The following is a 20,911-nucleotide window of genomic DNA, read 5'->3' on the forward strand; positions in this document are numbered from 1 at the left end:
TACTGGCTCTTTACAAGAAATAAAAATAAATCAATAAACATATAACTGAATGAATATTGGGATTAACCATAGACAACATTTTCCTAGAGCTTCTGTGACACATGGAGAAATGTCTGGGAATTGATGAACTGGAGAGAGAAGGAAAAGGAAGCTAGTGAGAGAAAAAAAAATATGCAAAGCCACTTGGGTAAAGTTATGCAAATGACCTTATCGGGGTAGCCAAAAGGCTTCTCCATTGTGCCTGCCAATTAGGAAACAGCAGCTATGGACATATTCAACTCCCTCTTCTTGAGGAGATGAGGCTTTAGCCTGTGATGTTGGCAACCAAACCGTGAAAGCGGATTAAAAATTGTCTCATCTTTTATGTCTTTTTAAGAGGTTGGCAGAGATACTAAATGAATCCCGGACAGGGTGAACACCCTTATGGCACTTGCAGTACATTTCAGCATTGGCCATGCTAGCCATAGCTAAGACACCATAGATAGTTTTAATAGATAGGTATTCTGAGGAAGAGAAGTTTCAACTTTAATTTGTTCATTAATTACCAACTTTTCCATTTCATATAGATACTAGCAACCTAAAAGCAAAAAAAAAAACAAAACAAAAAAACAAAAACCAACACCCCACTGGGCTTTGACATGGGTGTAGAAATAGGCTCAGATTTCCTTGAAGGCTTCATGGAAATTTATGTGCTGATGTCCCTCCACCCTGACTCTTGTTCTGAAGACAGGAGGGAAGAAGAAACATGTCCTGCTGCTCGGCCCACCTCAGTCTGCCCGATCTAGGGGTGCTGCTCTCTTTTCTATCTGGCCACGTCTTTCCTAAGTTTATTCTAGGATTCCCGACGTCTATAGATATTTATCTCTTTTGATTAGATTCACTGGACAGATGGGCAAGCAGAATAGGAACACAAAGGATAGGAGAATCTAATCTTATATAGTGTTTTCCAAATAGTGAGGTGTATCAAGACTTGTGAAGTATTTTGATAATTACACAGAAGGAAGACATTATGTTCAAAATCAGTAACATAAACTACTGATATTCTGGGAAGCTTTCCTCCCCCTTTTGGTGCCTTAGGTCCTACCCTTAACAGTGCTGCTGAATAGTCAGAATTAATACTGACTTCCACAAGAGATGCAGACATACTTCTCAGGATTGAAGACTAATGTTTTCAAAACCTTGAGCAGGCATTAACTGGTCACTGGTTCAGCATTCAGCTGAGTGGAGTAATTTTCATGAGGGGATTTTTCAGAGCTAGAGTTTGGCTGTGCCCAAATTGTCTGGAGGCAGCCTGAGGGTATGGTAGACGAATGGGTCAGGTAAAGTGTTACATTTTGGCTTGGGTGGACACCCTGAAGAGGAATCCAGTATGTTAATACCTGTTGATTCCAGTCTCTGCTTCCCATGCTTGAAAGATAACTTTATGAGCGGCGTTACTTGAGCAAGAAGGTAAAGTGCAGAATGACAATGTGATCTTTCTGTGTGTTAAAGCAGGACAGCATGCAAAAATAGAAAACCAAACATTTTATCTTTCTCTCCGTGGCCCCATAGTGAGAGACAGAATGATAAAATCCAGGGTGGAAGAACAGGATTTACTGGAGGCTAGTGGAGTCAGCAGAAATGCATGTGCATCGGCACTGCTGGGGTGGAACGCTGAGCAGGGCTGTGGGACCAACCTGGTGGGAGGCTCCTGAGAGAGGCCTTCCTCAGGGAAGTACCTGACATAAATGCCGAGTGTTGAAGGCCCTTCTTATTGCGTGGAGGTGCAGATCCTCAAAAGATCAAGTCAGGCCTTGCAAAACCATCAGTGGACCGAACTAGAATGAGAACTAGAAAATCTGATGTTGGGGAGCTGTGCTTCCTCCATCTCAATCAGGGCCACCACTGCATCTGCCTCTACGAACAGTAAAATCTGAGGGCTGTGTTTATGTATGTACCCTTGGTAAAAAGAAAAACAACAAAAAGTGGAACTGTGCCTCCAGAAGTACTTGTATTTTGTGTGCATATTTGGGCTAAGTTCTCTGGTGATTTGCCCTCTACAGTGAAAATCCCTTTTCTGGACAAAAAACTGAAGAGATAGTAATATGCTCAGATCCACACAAAAATCTCAGTGCACTGCATTTGGCTCTTTGGTCATGCTAATGTGTGTCTAAACCCATTCTTCTAGATCCCTTCTTTGTTGTTACATTTTCAAGCTTTTTCTTTCTTAAAAACTGGTTCCTAAGCTGAGTTTTAAAAACCCCTTACTGAGAACAACTTATTTCCCAATATCGCTTCTCCAGGTTAGCAATTGCTGTGATTGCCACGAAGATGCTGTTTAGTAACTGAGGGGAGGCAGTGAAGTGAGACCTGTTATGTACTCCAGCCCTTTTCTTACATACAGAGGCTCACTTATAGGCCTGCGAGAGAAGGGCGAAAACAGGATAACTGTGCTGTGATTTTTTTCTGTTGTTGTTGTTCAATGCATGCTGCTCACTCCTTGTTTTCTTTCTGATAACACCAAGGTATATATGTGCAAACAAAAGACTCCTCTTGCCAAATCAGCCTCCTCCTCCTCCTACCTGATTCCGTCAGCAGAGTTGCAAAAGCATGACTGTGACAGCACTAAATGAATAAGGGTGAGGTTGAGCTGACAAAAGAAATCTCTTCACATGTTGTGCGCATCTCAGAGATAGTGGGGGGAAGAGGAAATTTAGAAAAAGTTCCAAACAAGGCATCAGCAAAACATGTTGTTAAAACTTAATCCCCACGCTCACTTTTGAGAATTAATCTCAAAATACGGTTCTGTTTCAGGACTTAAAAATTAATGAATTAGGTCAGACCAGGGAAGAGACAATATGGAACAGGACCAACCTAACACTTGCCTGTCCCAGCTACTTCAGAGAAAGGTATCAGAAAAAAAGTTATAATTTGTTATAGAATAAACCAGCCCGCAAACGAACATTCTTTATGAATTTCCGTTGTTTGGTTATCCAAACCCCTGAAGAACAAGGACTTTTTTGAAACTGCATTCATGTCCTCAGAAACTATGCATGGCATCAAATGCTGGGGACTGTGTTTTCATGAACAGACAGTATTTGAGCCCATATGCTCTATGTTTATTATCTGCCAGAGTGGTGTGAGACATCCAGAGTCTGCAGTTTTTTTCAGGGCTTCATGGGAAAATTTTTTGGCACTTTGCATTCCCTAAAGTCATTTTGTGTGAAATTGCTGAAGGAGACTTCTCCCCACAAATTGACAATGTGCCCATATCTGCATTTCTGTACCATGCTGTCATTGCTAAGCCAGTTGACCCCAGTCATGTGAAAAAATAAATACCGTGTTAATAAGCAGAGCGTTTCAAGGAAGTGTTTTTCCACGTCTAACTTGGAAAGAAAGGAAAGACCTGGAATGTCAACTGCTTTGCACTGATAACATGTATCTGGACAAATCTATTAGTTGTGGTTATTACCATAATGTAAAAATTGTAAAAACGGGCATGAAGGGAAGAGTCAGGGCAACCTGAAAAGTTGGAAGATATCTTTTCTTCCAAACATGGTTCATCTTCTCCTCATGTGCATGTTCACTTCATATCTTCTTACTTCACATGTCTTTCTTTCCCCCGCCTGTCATCTCTCTCACATACACACGCACACTTTGATTCTCAGCTGCAGAGGTTTATAGCAGTGCAAGCCTGTTGTAATCTGGATTTGAATCCTGTGTTCACATCATCAAGAACCTTCCCCTCCTCAAGCATTTCCAAAAAATCACTCATGCTTGTGTTGTTGGCAAAAGCAGCTTTCAAGGGTACTGAACTTAGGACATAGCATGTCTGCTGAAATGGAGAAAGGATATCTGGGCAAGTGCTTCTTAGTAGGACAGAAGACACCAGATCAAGGATGGCCAAGTTCAGACACAAAACTAGTAGGTCTAAATGGTGATTTTTTTAAAAGATGTTCCCCCTTGTGCAAGTTGATTGTGAATCAGTCTTCCCAAAAGAGCAGAAACTTGAGATGATATGGAAGTTATGATCCTAAAGAATGAAGCTAAACTGGTTTGGGCTTTGTAAAACAAGCAGGTCTTGAAGAATTGGAAGACTAGGAGAGAAATTACTACTTTAGAGAGACACTTCTATTGGATTCCTGACTACAATGTGATTGTGAATGTCTGAGCTTTTGTGAATACAAATGGCACGTGAAGAGATATATCTATAAATCTGGACTTCTGCATCAGATGAGATATGTAATTTGAAAAGCGTCCTCTACAGAGCTTGTTGAAATTTGCTAAAATAAGAGGAGGTACTCCTATGAAAAATTTCATTATACAAGTTGATGAGAAAATATTTCAACTACATTTTAACACTATTGACTCAGTAATGAGTGCATGGGGATTCCAGTAGTTTCAGTTGGCTCCCTGGGGAGCCAGCGTTATATGCACATCATCATATTATTCACTTTGCTTGTACATTTGATCCCTTTTCTGCTGTCCTTTCCTGTTTGTTTATGTTGGCATGTCCTATAGGCAGTGACTCCTCCTTGTTCCACGTTTTAGACCGCCAGGCACAAATGTAAGCAATGTAAAGAAGTTATCAGATGATACAGAATGTTTTTGACAAGCGATACCATTTTATTCCTTCACAATACTGAAACTAAGAAAAATAATCATGCTACCTGCCAACCTTTTGAAAGAGGAGTCAATGTACTTCTGAGTGCCATGAGTGGGATGGGAGGGGGGATTTCTCTTCCCTCCCTGCTGCCACTAGGCCCCATCTCCACAGCTGTTCAGACCTTGGTTGGATCCCTCTGTTGCTCCCAGGGGCAGTTCCTGCCATGGTGGAGGCTCTGGGACTCCCCACCCTAGCACATGATGCCCCTCTGAGGAAGCAGAAGTCCCTTCTGCCCCCTGCACATTTGGTTGTTGTACTCCAGTAGGTTGTTGGGGGTGGCAAGCGCTGTGGATCACTATCTTCTGTGGGGGAAAGGAAGGGTGGAAAGAAGGAAAGCACAAGATAATATCACTGATGTTGAAGTTGTTAGGTGTCTATACTAACACAATCGGTTTAGAGTGTATTGAGGACTGTGATTCTATGATGGTATCAGTTGCTCATCCTTACTAGGTATGCAGTCTCTCTCACAGCACCTTTACCTCTGCAAGAAACCTGAAAAGCAGGATGAGACAAAACATCCTTGTGAGTTATCTCATCCCTTTGTTTTCCTTTTCATTCAAAGCTTGATCCTCTACTGGAAATGCGTAGGTAAATTATTTGCCTGCGTTGACATTGCACTAATTTTTCCAGTCCTGGAAGCAAGCCTTTTTCAGTGACGTCACCAAGATTAAACGCAAATAATATGAGCCCATGCATACTTCAGTGCCATGACATGTTCTGAAACAATACTAGTTGCAGCATTTCCTCCCTTCTCTGTCACCACATCCAGCTGTTGTTCTTTTTGTAATTTGCCGCTCCTCCCCTCTTGGTTGTGTTGACCTAACTATTAGTGCAATTGTACTCTTCATCAGCCCAGGGAGCTGATCTGGCAGAGACCAATGCATCTGTATACTCTAAATACAGGTTATCTCCCTCATCAAGATCACAGCACAGCCCCTCCACCAATTGCACTGGCACATCAGAGAGAAGAGTATTAAGTCAGCAGAACACTACGTATTGTCCAGGCTGTGACTTGGAAGTAACTTGTTTGAAGGCCAGAATATCAAGTGCTGACCACCCAGTGCTGAGATAGAAATCATCATCTTCGTTCTGGCCCTTCATACCAGAGAGAGTAATAGAAAGCACAGGACTCAAGCAAGACACCAAAGCTGGAGGGATGAAACTGAGGCACCTATTTCTGAGATTTGAGGCAGTTAAAGACAGGTAGCCGTAGTTCACACAAGTATGTATCTGCACTGCAGTCAAGAGGTCAGACTGTGTCAGAGCTAGTGTACCAAGAATTTGCCAAAGCCATAGTACCCACAGACTTCAGCGTGAACTAGCCACCATAGTGTCAGGCAAGGTCTGCTGAACATACCGCATATGCTGAAGGTCGTGTTGTGGTTGGTGCTGCAGGGAGCTCGTTCAGCAGGTACCCTGGGGATGACTGCGAGTGCTGCAGCTGTACTTCTGACTGGAGTGTGCACACATCTTTGAGAAGCGCAGCACAGCATCCTCGCTCTGATCTGGCAAGATGCCAAAGAGGATCTTGCCTACCATCCCAATTCATAATATTAGTGTTGAATTCTGATTGCGTGGACAGTATGTTCAAATGGCCCCAGATAGAAGTAATGCCTCAACTTCATTAGACATGAACTTAAGCAGGAGCAGTTGTTTTTTCTGGCTTAATATCAGAAGTTAGTGGGTGTGCTGACTAGCTTCAGAGCAAGCAGGAGTTAAACCCTGGAGAGGAAGCAATTCTCATGCTGCAGCAAAGATAATCATGATAATTTATCATCTGATAATCAAAGAGCACACACTTAATTTGTTCTCATTATCAATGTATTTCAAGCACAAGTACCTCCGTACAAGAAGCCTTTCTATGCATGGTTTACACTGGAAGGGTAGATAGAAAGGGTCCTGTGCAAATGCAATGCAATTACTTCTGCAGTATGGGTAATGTGCTCTAGTGCAGTTTGGGGTCCATCTCAGGGGTCTCCACATCCCTTTGGGTGTGGAAAAGGGCCCCCAGGATCTAGAGCTGTTGTTTTAAGCACCTGACCTTTCTGTAGGACAGCACTGCCTTCTTGGAGAAATGACTGACAGCTAGTAAAAGCAGCAGGGATTTGGTTCATTAAGGAACCATCAAGAAATGAAGCTAGAACTAAAGTTTTTAACCATGTCACAACTCTGGTTTGCAGCATCTTGGGAGTGAGAAATGCCTGCAGCATGCTAAGGAGTGGACTTTTCCCTCCAAAACCCAAGATATGGTGCAAATCTGAGCACAGCATGCAGTCCTCTAGAGCTGTAATTTGCACTATTTCCCCCAGTTATTTAATATTGTCACCTGGAGGCAGGTCTTTGCATAAAGCTCAGAAGAACTAGTATATTGATGGATTAAAGCAGGCTTTTATAGCCCTCCTGGCTTAGGAGTCTGAAGGAGAATGCCTGCAAAAACAGAGACAGCAGTCCAAAAGTGAAATCAGTTGAAGCAGAAGTATGACATGTTTTTACCACGTGCTGGTGGTAACATTTTCCCTGCACTTGTGAGCTTAATGGTGATAGGCAAAGTAAGCCATGGCTCTGGCTGCCTTGCCAAAATCTGTTTTTATGGTAGCAGTGCGTATGGAGCTGCAGCTTGCCAGGCATGGAGCCCCAGTGCTGAGGAAGCCGCCGTAAGACATCTTGCTGTCATAGTGGTGACTGTGTGTAGCGGAGTCGGCCTCAAGTTCGCTGGAAACAGCCTGGAAAACATGCTCTTTGTGTATACGCTCCCCCCCTGCCCCCTCCTCCCACAATCACAGTTGAGTTAGGAAACAAAGTCCCAGCCAAAATTCCTCAAGGGGAAGGGACCTGACTTCATCAGGATGTGAGAACAAAATCTCCTTGTGAGAAGAAAGCAGCTTCTTAGTACAGGAGGATTACAATGTCTTGCTATGTCGGCAGTGGTGTTTTGCTGGCATATGAAACTGAGATTTCAGAACTTTCCGCTTGATTCAGCTGTACTAAAAGGACTTCCTGACCTCTCTTCCGAAACAGTAGGATCACCTCTAAGTTTGCAGCCACTGGAAGGAAGATCAAGGTGACCTAGCTGATGATAGGTTAAAGCGATAAATTGCTGAAAGAACTATCTTAATTTTAGCAACTGCATTCATTGTCAGAGCAACCATTTCTTTGTTTTTTTCACATATTTCTGGAGTGTTGAATGGCTACTGCATAAAACTGGTGCTTTCAGTCCAATCACCAGCATTACTGCTGCATACTCTAAGCGCAGTAATGATCTCAGCACCCCTCTCCATTGTAAAACAATTAGGCAGCAGGCAAAAGACTTAAGTAAAAGCATATGTAGGTCAAGATTACTAAGATCAGTTTATTGCTAGTTAACAATCATCAACACCACAGCCAGAGATCAAGGTCATATTGTGTTAAGAAAAAGAAACGGAATGTATTGACAATCCATTCTGGTACAGCTTTTTTTTTGTTTTTTTGAAGTTAAATTTACAGTTGCCAGGACACATCAGGTAAGTAGCACAAGAACTAGGAAGGGAATTTAGGTGTTAACTAAAGATATAAAGATGGTCTGTATTCGTCCAGTTGTAGAGAGGAACCGAATATAGTTCCTGGATCCTATTCCTACTATAACTGATTCAGTGTATGGGCAGGTCTCCAATGACTTTGTGCCTCACATGTATAAAACAGATATAAAAATCTAATCTGCCTGCAGTTGAAAGGCACTGTGTAGTGCAAATGTGCAAGTATTATTAATAGTAGTATTTCATGGTTGCAGCAGTGGCAGTGTTCAATATAGGAAAACTGTAAGGAATGTTTGTTAGGCTTGAATTTTGACCTAGATTAAGATAAATTGGTTTGAAACAATAAAGAGTTGCTGGTAAGTAAATTAAAGTTGTTATAAGCTCCTTGCCTCCTACCTGCAAAGCTGTTTGCTTCTGGCAGCTGGGTGCATGAAGCTAGCTAGCACATGCCATTGTCAGGGCGCAGCTAGAGCTGTTTAGGATATAGTTTTTGCACATACAAGGAAAAAAGCAACAGAAGACATTTCTTTCAGCTCCTTTTGGAAGGGAGCAGTAGGAAAGCAAAGTCTGCTCCATGGAAAACAGCCAAAAATTGGTTGAGAAGGAGTCAGGAGTGGATTAAGACTATAACTGGGAGCAGATCCAAACCAGCATTTCCCCATTCCCCATCCCCCAGGCAGCTGTTGGTGTTGCACAAGCTGCTCTGGTAGGAGTCCCCTGGTCACCTGCCCTCCCGAGTTACGGCCACAGCGTGAGCAAACCCAGGGCTCAGCTTGGACCTGAACGGGTTTGTCCCTGCGCATGGCAGCTGCGGTAGGGGCTGAACGGCTGCAATCTGCTGTACAGCGTTGGGCTGTCCGCCGCTTGCTGACTCACTGTTACGCTCTTGGCCTTCGCCAAATGTGGTGCCCAGATGCAAAAAACCAGCCTTCATCCTCTCCTGGAAGGAGTGCTCTTCTTAGGCTTCGAGGAAGGTTTTGCAAACAGCACAAATGGAAGCTGGAGCTGTTCTGCATGACTTGAAAGCTCTTGGACATGGCTCATCAAGTGAGTGCCTAGAAAACAGGCTGGTCTTTTCATCACCTCTGTGGTTGCTTGCTTCTTTGGCTGGCACTTTTTCCCTTCCAGGACTTAAAACCATGGCCACTTCAGTACAAATATCAGCACCATTTATCGAGAGCAGGTTGCCCCAGGAAAGAGCAATGCATCCTGGATGAATTCTCCTTTCAGGCTGCAAACTGCCTGTTGGCAGCGGGCGAACTGCTCCTGCATTACTGCGTTCTCTGGGACTGATCCCAAAAGGGGGCAGCTCGCAGCTGGATGAAGGCTAATTCCCAAGGTCTGCTTTTTCTGTAAGCAAACTGAGGTTGATACAGGTGGGAACAGAAAGGAGCAGCGGTCTGCTATGGGTCAAATATGTATTTCAGTGACTAGCACTGCAACACCACTGGCCGTGTGAAATGACTGGGGCTGCACTTGAGGCTTTATTCTGACATCAGTGACAACACTGAGGACTTCAGGAATTGCTCTGCATTGCTCAGGGACTTTTCTGGCTGTTGTTTTGGGGAAGGGGGGTCTTAAACACAGCTGGGTAATTTTGTGCAAGAGAGTTACTTCATTTACTAACCTTTATCTGCAAAGGAAACGTTCAGCTGTGGAGTGAGAAAGAATATATTCTGCTTGTTGAATTCTGTAGAGTTTGGCCTTTCCTCTCTCTGTTCCCAGTTATGTGGACTTCAGGTTTTGTGGTTTTTTTTTCTACCAGAGACTTCATCTGCCACCATTAATCAGCAAGCTATCTCAGGCCAGCAAGCTAATTTAGAGTCCTGGTTGTGCATTTGATCAGCAAATGCAAACCATGTGTAATGTCAGCAGGTCAGGAGAGGTGATGGAACATGGGATTTTCACTTCGGTTCCAGAAAGGGCCATAGTAGCTTCCAGGAAGCTGAGCTTGGCACTGGGTGTGGGGAATTGAAAAGATTTATTTCCCTGTGTGAGAGCTCAGAGCTTGATCATTCTAATCAAGCATTTTTCCAATCAATATGTTTCTTACAGGCTTTCCAAAGGCTGCATTAGAAAAGCAGTTTTATTTATTTCATGACCCTGGAGCCCTAAGGGATTAAGGTGTGTCAGCTTTACAGGGTCTCTGTGCAGAGAGTGAGAAAAGAAGGGCTGGGTCATGGGGCACCAAGCAGCAACATCAGGATGGCAGAAATCCTGCCTGGTGCTTCACTAGGGTTTTTGGGGTTTTTTTTTTGTTTTTCTTTCTGTAGCACTTCTGCATACACTGAAACCCAGGGCACACGCGATGCACAAAGCATTACCTCTCCTCATGCTCTGTCTCCAGTACCCTCTTCTACAGGACTGCAGCAGACACAAGCCCATTCCTTTTATTTCAGATTACTAATGAAAAAGCTGTTTTGCCCTCCATTCATTCTGACACCACTGTGGGAAGCTTCTCAGTGCTCTGCCATTCTGATTACAGCCTGTTTCATACCTTTTTTAAGGACACTTGAGACCTGCCTGAGTCTCTCTCACTGTCCATCACATGACTCCTCTGTTGCCTATCCAATTGCTTTTTTCCCCAGTGAGACCTGTAATGGAGCATTTCCCTCTGCTGCAGTCCGTTTCCCTTGTACCGGTTTGTACTCACTTCCCAGATAATTCTCTCTGGGGATTAGCCAAGATTACCCGTTGCCTGCTTTTCTACCTTTACTTATCTCTGGGCCTCTAAACTGCAGAACCAGCTTTCTGCTGCAGAACCGCAATCTTGGTGGGCCGGGAGGAGCCAAGTGGCTACTGGCCCTCCACTACCTGGGTCGAGTAGCACCTGCTGTGCAGAGTAAGCGGTCGGGCACGTGACCGCATGCATAAGTCCTCCATCCTCTACCTGCCTACTTGTAACAGCGAGCGCACGGACCACCAGTGAGGCAGGACTTCTCCTTAGGTGACAGCCTGACAGCATCAGTAGCTAAAAGGGGTGGCCCTTACAGTAAAAGCTCAGCGCTAGCAGAGACACCATTAGGTTCCAGTCTCGGGACGACTTCAGCGCCCAACTTGTGTTTTAATTTGAAACTTCCTCCCATGTAATCAGCATGCTGCTGTTGAAGGCACCGCTCAAGCCCTTTCCGTGGAGCAGCACAGTGCAGCGTGTGCTGTTGGGTTCCTGCGCTCTGCCAGGCCAGGGCCCCTGGCCTCCAGCAGCAATCAATACCCCAAACACGAAGGCAACCAGGGAGAAGCAAAGATAGCGCTACAGGAGTATCGAGCAGTAATTGTTCAGAGCAGCTGTGCAGTGTTTTACACTTTCAAAGTATTTCAGGTGTTAAGTAACCGAGCCCCGTGACACCTCTGCGCATTTTAGTAGACTAGCCTTCCAAACCAAGGAATGAGACGGAAAGAAAGGACTTTTTTAAAGTCTCTCTGGCAGAGCCTGGGAGAAGGATCCCATGTCTTTCCTCCAAACTGTGTTGCCTTGCACAGAAATGGAGAGAAAAATGCATGCCCCCCAGTTGCTTCACATACACCACTGTGTGCAGAGCCGCCTGTTAGGCTGTATGGGTAACATGGAAGACTATAGGCAATTAATAACAAAAAAGCTTCCTTTCAAAAAGAGCTAGCTGATAGCAGCCATTTGAGTCTCACGAGCTTTTCCAGAATCATTTTCCCACTAAAGGCTCAAGTGCTGTCCTGTAGTCAGAGCTGGCCTGCCTGGTGCTGCCAGCGGGATGATGCATTTGTCCCTGGGTGTTTAGAAACCAGCTGCTGATTTACACGCGCTGGCCCCGGAGCTGTTTGCCCAACTGTGCTGAGTAGCTTTCGCTGTGGGAGTGAGAACAATCCTCTCTGCCCTCTGGAAAGCATGGGTAAACGAGAGGAGAGGTCTTTCCTTACCCCCTTCTCGCCTCCTCAGCCTGCCCGCGAGGCAGCCAGGCATCAGGATGGAAAGCCTGGCCGAAACAGAGCAAAAAGGTACACGAAACTTCTCTGTGAGTGCTGTTTCCGTCACGCCTGCTGTGGTGCAGCTCCATCCTCAGACTGGAACCAAAACGCAGCAGCAGCTCTCAGTTGTACTGTGCTTCACACTTCACCCTGGATTTGCATCTTCAGATTGTTCCAAAAAGAGTCAAGGTGAAAACAGCTTACAGGGCAGCGCACCTCACAGGCGCATTTTAGCTGTGCCTGTTGCCTCCACTGTAGCTAGCGACTCATACTTTAAAACACATATTCTCTCTCCCAGAGCAAAGGAGGAAATATGAAATATGAGTGTGGTGCCAGATTCAAGGCTGTCCAACTTTTTAAAAAACAGTTGAACAATCTTTAGGGACCAGCAATTTATACTCCTCTTCAAAAGACCAGTACCTTCTACTGTGCACGTGCCTGCATGTGTGCATGTGTAAGTGCTTGAGCGTATGTAAGCAATTACACTGGCTGCTTCAGGAAGAAGGTGTAAAGTACCCTATGAGCTCCTCTTCATTATACATATTTCATCAGTGCAACAATACAGAGGAACAGAGAGTGGATTTCTTCCGTAGCCCAAATGGTTATCAGCTTGTGCCCTGAGGCTTGCGACTTGATCCCTCTCACCATTTATAACCTAGCTAGTGTAACAAGTGCTAGAAAGTGCTTCAGGTGAGGAATAAGCTGCAGAAGGAGATGAACCATTAAGACACCCATGCTCCAGTCTGCAGCATTTGAAAGGTGAGCATGAATTCTGCTCCCCATTCAATGGGTATGAAGTGATCAGATGATAAGCATCTCTGTAAGCTATTGGATTTTGCAGTCCTGGAGCTAAGACTTGGGAGCTGGCAAAAGGCAGACCAGGGAATACACTGGAATCTCTCTGAGCCGGGCTGTGAGGGCTTATATGGCTCTGGTTAACCTCCCTTCAGGTATTGATTTCAAGAAGTTTTTATCATCGTTTTTTTTAAACTACACAGATAAGGAGACCAACGCTGGGCATGCTTGCCAAATTTCCGCCAGCAGAGCAGTGGGGATGAGAGGAGAACCAGGTCTGACCCCGAGGCAAAATTCACCCCCAAACTTGTGGCAATGCTGGCTGCCGAGAGGGCGGCCTGGGGGAAGGCACCGGCCACAGTGTCTCATCAGCCTTCCCGCTGATGGCGATAGTCTGTTTGGTAGGCAAAGCTCCGTCCTCCTTTCGTGACACAGCCCTCATTCTCGCTTTATCCAGCTTGGTAAATGTCTTTGTTAGTTCAAGACAGTGCAGTTAGCTTTCACAGAGAATAAAATTGGAGAGGTTAGGAAGAGACCATCTTCCTCCACAGTGGGAACGGCAATAAAGGAGAAGATGGAGAGGGGAAAATGTAAAACGCAGTATCCAAAAAAGAAAAACCAAATAAGCAATGTTAGTTTTCTTTCTTGGACAATATAGGAAGGCATTTTCAGGACCAAGTGATAGCTATGTACACACTGCTGTAGAATCCCTTTGGCTGCCGAGCCAACCCTCTCATGCGCTTGTTTTCCCAAAACCAACCGCTTCTTTTTGAAAAAGAGCAAAGAAGGTCGCAAACAAGTTTAGTAAATGGAGTACTGCGCACGGAATAATTACTTCTGAGTGTCGGTTTCCGAAGCGCTTTGAGCAACACCGCTCAGCACCCCCGGAAAAGCCTCCCGCAGCCAAACAGACTCAGCCTCGCAAAGTAAATGGGCGCGCAGCAGAGGCGGGGCAGTGCGAAAGGAGTTTTTTTGGAGACACTGACTTCACAGGAAAGTGGCTGGGTGGGGAGGGAGGGAAACGAGAGCAGAGACAAACCATCCAGAGAAAAGCAGTTAACCTATTTTACAGCACTTTGTGTGTTCAAAACACAGTGCAAGCATGTAATTACGCTATCACCCCATGGCTGGAGGAACGTGGCTCCTCCACCCCCTTGTTTTAGCGATAGGCAAACCGAATTAGAAAGTGTTCATGCTGATTCAGCGTCACAGGCACTAACTAGAAGTCAGGTGGTCTTAGGTCATACTGCTTTTTGGCTTTTTTCTTTCCCCCTTTTTCTGTGAAGACTCGGTCTCCCCTTCTCACAAGCTTCAGGGATGCTACTGAAACGCGGCAGAGGTCTGATTCACACTGTGAAACGTTGTGGCTGTCTCAGAGTTGCCAGCACAGCACACATCACTTGGCCCAGTCCGGGTAGCTTATTTGGCTGTTCTGGGTCTAATGCCGATTAGCTTAACCTTTGCTTAGGCATGGCACTTTTGCATTAATGGAACAGAAGGCAAAAATACACTGTCACCAGCACATGGGAAGTGATGATCTGTGTTTGTACAGGGAGTGAGTTACTCATTTTGGTGTTATCTATAAGGGAGCATGCAGATCATGTGAAGTTATCATACATCTCTGCCCATGTAGGCCTGATTTTCCCAGTGATGTTTTGTTTTGGTCCTTGCCTCATCTTGTGAAGTGTACATCAAAACTCCAGTTAGGTTTCCAGACTATGGTGTTCCTTTGGGCAGCTCATTGCTTGTATGGCATAGCAAAGGGGGAGGAGGATGGAGGCAGGAGTCACTCATGAGCATTTCAAGCACTCCTAAGATTTTTTTTTAAACCCTTTCATAAGTTGTGGTGTGGCTGCATCAGATCTGACATCTTTCTGCTTAACCAACCATCACAGCTACAGTCAAACTGCATGCTGACCAGCAGTGGCCTGGGGTCTGGAAGATGTTTTCTGCAGGAATAGCTCTCTATTCAGCAAAAGATGAACCTCACTCTGGCATTCTGGATAATGGTTTGCATGTCTCGAAGCAGACCTACACCTCACCCCAGGCCCTCTGAAAAGAAGGGAGCTACAGAAAACACTGACCTCAGTAATCAGCCCCTCATTCAATAGGGGGAGAGGGAATTTATATTCTTCCCAAATAAATAAGTGCTACTTCTTGTTTCTCTGTGGCACGTAATACAATACAGTGCTACAGGGGCAGTGAAAAGCCGGTGGAAATTCTTGCTGCTGCCACGTGGACCTCCCTTCCTTCAGTCAGCTCTGACCCTCTCTCAGGCTTGATTTCAGTTCCTTCCCTGTCTCAGATCCAGTCCTGTATGCAGTTTTGGTTCTGGGACTTTCCAAAGCTGCTGCCTGGGAATCTGGCATAGCAGCAGATTGCAATTCACTGCATGTGACCTCTTGCTAAAACAGAAAAAAAGAGTGCCTATCTGTTAAAAAAAAAAAGGCAAAACAAAACACTACACATCTCCCAAGTTTCTTTTATTGCTTGGTAAGAGGAGGGTAATCAGATCTCATCGAATGGTGTGCCAGGAAGGAAGTTTCTTCCCATGTGCAGCATACAATCAGCCAGGTGCAATGAGGAAGGGAGGTTCGTCTTCCTCTGAAGCATAAGATATTAGCCACTGCCAGAGGCTGTGTACCAGCGATCCGTCAGATATGGCAAATTTTATGTTCCTATGCACAGTGTGAAGCTTTCATTTCTACGCAACACATTGTAACAAGTCAAACAATGAGTCATCTCACAAGGGGGAAGAGGAAAGAAAGCTTTTATCTCCCAGTAGATAGGAGATAATCTGTCTACCTAGGTATAAACAGCTCTTCACCATGCTGTCTTCTCTCCAGGGGAAGGAAGTGATTTTAAATTTGTAAAACAGATACTGAATTATCAAACCTCCCAGGTCTCTGCCTGGGCCCAGTAAACGTTAGCAGGCAAAAGACCTTTGGCTTCCCTGGTAACTTGGCTGAGGCACTGCGACTTAACGCAATGGTCTAGGCTGCGTATGTGGCACCAGTGTATGCTGTAGTAGCTGACTAGGAGCAAGGGAGTGCCACATTCTCCTTCGAGCCTCGGAAAATCATTCTCTGCAGTCCCCACCAGCCTAGAGGGAAGTATGGCCATGGGTCCTTTGCATTTGACTACTTCTTATTCTTCTTGATTGATTACTTTATAAGGGGTGTGCAGGGAGAACGCTCCTGTGTTTTGTCAAAGGATACACAACCAGGATGGATGGCGACAAGGACTTCGCCTCCTGCTCTGCTCCTCAGAAGGGGGCACTGGGGGAAAATCCCATTTCACAGTGAAAACCTGGAAGGAAATAATAGCCCAAAAGCTTTTCTCAGGATGCTGAGGCAGTTCTTGTTTTCCAAAATGTCCCAGATAAACCAGGATGCCTTGTCAGCCTAAGCTAATGAGGTATTTCACAGTCCAGTGCTTAGACTAATCCGTTGACTTGACATTCCCCTCCCACACCTTGCCCTCAGATTTTGCACATTGCAGTGTGGGGACAAAAGGGGGATTCACTGATGTTTGCCTATGTTGTCTCAGCTCTGTAACACAATGCTGGTCTCTCCCTGCCACAGGTCTGCAGCCCGTTTACTGGAGCCGGGATGATGTGGCACAGTGGCTCAGATGGGCAGAGAAGGAGTTTTCCTTGAGGCCAATTGAGAGCAACACCTTTGAGATGAATGGCAAGGCTCTGCTGCTTCTGACCAAAGAGGACTTTCGATACAGGTCTCCTCATTCAGGTGAGGATTACTTGCAGACACTGTCATTGAAAGAGAGAGAAAAAGCAGCAACAAAATCTGGAGGAGGACACAGAAGGAAAAGGACTCATATTTGTTAGGGCAGATGGGGCAGTGGGGAGGAAAGAGCGAACAGCCAACCTTACATGAAGCAAGGCGAAAAAGGACAAGGTGGGGAGAGAAATCCAGATATACTTGAGTTTTAGGCAAATTTGCATCTGAATCTAAACACGAACATCTGACCCATTTCTAGTTAAAACTCCCCATAGAAGAGCAAGCTGCTCTGGCAGTGCTCTGTGACTTCCAGCTCTTTCCTGTAAAAGGCTTATCTTTTCACAGGCCCAACTACAGCAGCAAGTTAATCAAGTGCTCCAGCCTCTTAAGAAGCCCCTATTAGCATTCTGCCTTGCAGTCGGCTTGGCTGGTGTGCTGCTAAAAGTGACTGCAAAACCCATCCCGTGGGGACCTTGCCTCTGTTTTACAGCCCCTGTGGGCTTTACTTTACCAAATTCTCTCAGGTGCTGGCATCCAGCCCAAGGCACAGCACAGACAGGTGGGTGAATCAATCTGCCTATTGCCCAAGTTACGTCTCCATTTGTTCACAAGGAAGATTTAGAAATGGTATGTTGCCTGCCTGTATTTATATCCCCTGCAGTCTGTCTCCTTCAGCGGTACAGTCAGAGTAAACCCTCCTTTGTCAGGGATGTTTAACTAAATATGAGCTATTGGTTCTAAGTAAGAGTTGTGAGCTTTCCTTTTATGACCACACAAGGTACTCCTGTTAAATATAGAGGCACGTAATTCAATCACCATAGGTGATCAAAGAATTTGGACCAAGCACTGGCAGAATTGCCATTAGGAGACTTCCAGTGCAAGGTTTGCTAGGTGCAGAAATACAGCTGGTGCTACTCAGCTCCAGCTGATAAACAGGGAATGGAATTAATTCTGTGAGTAGGATGACGTGTGTAGGCTGGAGATAGAGCATTTCCAGAGAAGAACTTTTGGCCTGCGAGTCCACACTTGAAGCAGCAAGCTAAGCTCTTATTTACCAAAATTTGGGCTTAAATAACCAAACTAAAGGCCTCCTCCCTCCCATTTTCTCTGCTTCTGCTCTCCAGGTACTCCTCACCAGTAAGAAACCTTTTAGAGGATATCTCAGTTAGTTCCTAAAACATTTAGAGAACTCTAGGTAACAGGACACCATTTCCCCCAAATGAGCTATACGTGACATTTAAGAAGAACTATGAAATAGTATTTGCCATAGAAGTATTATAAAGTTTTTCAAAACTGTATCAGTGTAAAAGCTGCATGCTTTCCACTCCTGGTTAAAATGGCAGAACTGCATCCGCTCCCCCCAGTGGCTCTATCAATAAAGTGGGCTCGGAGTCCCACAGTTGCTCTCCTGTTCAGGGCTGGCAAGGGGAGGCAGGCAGAAGGGGAGAGGAAAAAAGACTTTTAATTTCTGTACTAGTATATCCTCATTTGTGTGGTGCATGACTGTAACTGTTTTGGTAGGTTAAAAAAAAAGACAGCTTTATAGATGTTTTCAGTAGTCTGTCAGGTCAAATCAGGAGGTACAAATTTGCTACCTTATTGCTTGGAGTGTTACAGCACTAGTTATGATTATGCCAGTAGTGCACTCAAAGATGCAAATTATGTGGTAAAATCACTTTTTAGCCTTTCATGTACTAAGCATGGAAAAGGTAACTGGGTTCTCGAGGCTTTGTTTTTAATTAGATTTTCAGGTATTGCAATCACCTTTAAAAATGCCCTAAAGTCACCACTGAGACAGGAAAAGCAGCCAAGATGCTAAAAATAAAGGAAGCTGAACTATGGAAAGCAGACTGGCTTTAACTATTTCACACTAAGACACTAAACTTCTCCACAAACAGAACATTGGCAATTTATAGAGGCAAGCACTGAATGGCACACAGCTTATAATCTCATAGAAACAACTATTAAAAGACCCCCCACACTTGAGAAAACTCTCACAGAAAATCCAAGAATTTGGATTAAATTAGAAGTCCCTTTGCTAAATTAGAAGTCCCTTTTCAGATAATATGCTAGTGCTGTATTCTTCTGTATATGAGCAGTGATAAACAGAGGAGAGCAAGCAGCATTAAAAGTTGGAAGACTTCCTACCCCATGCTATACTCTCTCATTTTGAAATGTGCAATCAGTCACATCAGACAAAACGTGTAAGTACCTAGGTATTTTATGTGAACGTTGTTGGAGGCAGGGCATCAGTACAAGAAGTAATGGATAATAAAACTCAAGATAAGCAGTTAATCCATTGGTCTCCTAGACAGTGCAGCGATGTGTTCCACTGAGGAAGGATATAACAATACTGGTGCCAGGGAATGGGGGCAAACAGCAAGGAACAGCCACCAGCTCCACTGCATGTTGTTCCTTAGTGTGCCTCATATCCAGATGCTAATATTGCCTGTTGCAGTGATCCCCATACAGGTTCAGGTAGCTAGAAATAACTGGCCTTGGGATCCCCTCTGGGTTTTTCAGAAGTCCAACCCTGGACACCAAGAGTAAAGTAAAGAAATTCCTGAGGCAGGTACAGCACTCAAATATCTCCAGCATCATAATTCTAAGGCTTTGAGTCCGTGCTGAAGTAACTTCTCAAAGTGAGAGTTCCTCCTCCTATAGATTGCACTAGAATGGAGCATCACAGGAGCACACTGCCACTGCCTTTGGGGCATTGGTGTTGCATGGACAGGCACTCATTCTCTGCAGCATCTTCTTCTCCCCCCATAAAGCCAAAGTTGTTCAGTAATAAGAGAAGAGCATCATGATTGCTCCCAGCAACTCACTGAATAAGCATGGGCTCTGCATTTAAGAATTTTGTGTCCTAAAGTGTCTATTTAAAAAACTGAAGCTGTGATAAAAGAAAGTGGGACATGGAACTAACTACTGCTTGTAAAGATTTGGAACCCTTGGATAGGTGGTCACGTGGCCTGAAAAAGCTCTGTATCAGGGTAATAGAAGCAGTTTCTTGCCATTCTCCCATTTTTCCACATTTATACACATAGGTATGATATGCATCTTTTCTTTTTCTTTTTTTCCTTTCAGGGAGGAACCTTGCAAAACAGTGAAATACAGGATTTTACTGCAGGCATCTTTGGATCTGAAAATAGCACCCAGGAGCCATGAATTCATGCATCAGATGGCTAAATGAGTCTTCTCAGCAGTATGTAGGTTTTCATTTCCTTTTTCCTGCTGTTTGTCTTTCAGGTGATGTTCTGTATGAACTCCTTCAGCATATCCTGAAGCAAAGGAAAGCTCGTATGCTGTTCCCACCTTTCTTCCACCCCGGGAACTCTATCCATGCTCAGCCAGAGGTCATATTACACCAGAATCATGATGAAGGTAACTCTGTCTCATTCTTATGGGACCTATCATTAGAGAGGCAATTTGGGTATGGCTGTGAGGAACGATGTCATTTTCTTATTCCAAAGTTACTTAAATAAAGCTACACTCCTCCCTTCAACTCCATAGCTGTTAGAACAATCAGATGGTCCAGTGAGCGGACTGGCCCTTCTCTATTTATCTTCTGTTATTTTGTCCTGCTTCCAAGACCCATTTAAAAGCTATACCAGATGCCGATTTAAAAAAAAACACCGAAAAGTTTTATTGAGCCCATCGATTCACTTTTCCTTACTCCCAGTTGGGTAGACAACAGACTTTTAGATGCAATTGTTTGCAGAATAGGGGAAAAGGCAGCCTCAGAGAGGAATATCTAACTCTTAAGTCATTTCAACTGACAATCTGTCATTGCATCAAGCCAAAGTTCCTGGCACTGAGCCCCTCTTGTTGCTCAGCTTTTGAATTGGTTGGACAATTCATTTTGAGAGAAGTTTTTCTCTGCACATTTGCTCTCTTTTTTTACTATCAGAAATATTTTTTTAGGTTATCAGTTAGCCCTTCAGTAGTGTCCACACATCCTATGTCAGCCACAGGTGGTGGAGAAAGAGCAGATATGTGTTTGTGCACTGCATGTTTGATTTTCTTCCTCTCTTTGTTAGAGCAGACCAAAATGTAAGTGTGTTTTCTTCAGAGGAAAAAGGAGGGGTCTTTTTATTCATTTTCTTTAAGAATATACACCCTGAAATATTTTTAGGTTTTCTCTAGCAACAGAAAGATATGAAGCCTAAGGTTTTTAAGAGAGCAGGTACTTTCCATGAAAGCGTTAGACAGAATTCATTTTTTCAATTAAAAAATTAGCGTTATTCCTTTTTTTTAGTAAAGACGAGAACAGAACA

General features: G+C 44.4%; 1 protein-coding gene across 3 annotated transcripts in view; it reads left to right on the forward strand.

The window, feature by feature from the left end:
• Positions 1-20,911, forward strand: part of ETV6 (ETS variant transcription factor 6) — a 140,684-nt gene that overhangs the window by 86,607 nt on the left and 33,166 nt on the right. For all 3 annotated transcript variants that reach the window (XM_026114104.2, XM_026114105.2, XM_026114106.2), the window contains 2 exons: positions 16,479-16,643; positions 19,884-20,018. In XM_026114104.2, the coding sequence (XP_025969889.1) occupies positions 16,479-16,643; positions 19,884-20,018 (300 nt within the window). The remainder of the gene's footprint in view (positions 1-16,478; positions 16,644-19,883; positions 20,019-20,911) is intronic.

This window comes from Dromaius novaehollandiae, chromosome 1 (genome assembly GCF_036370855.1).
Source record: "Dromaius novaehollandiae isolate bDroNov1 chromosome 1, bDroNov1.hap1, whole genome shotgun sequence".
In the NCBI taxonomy this organism is placed as follows: Eukaryota; Metazoa; Chordata; class Aves; order Casuariiformes; family Dromaiidae; genus Dromaius; species Dromaius novaehollandiae.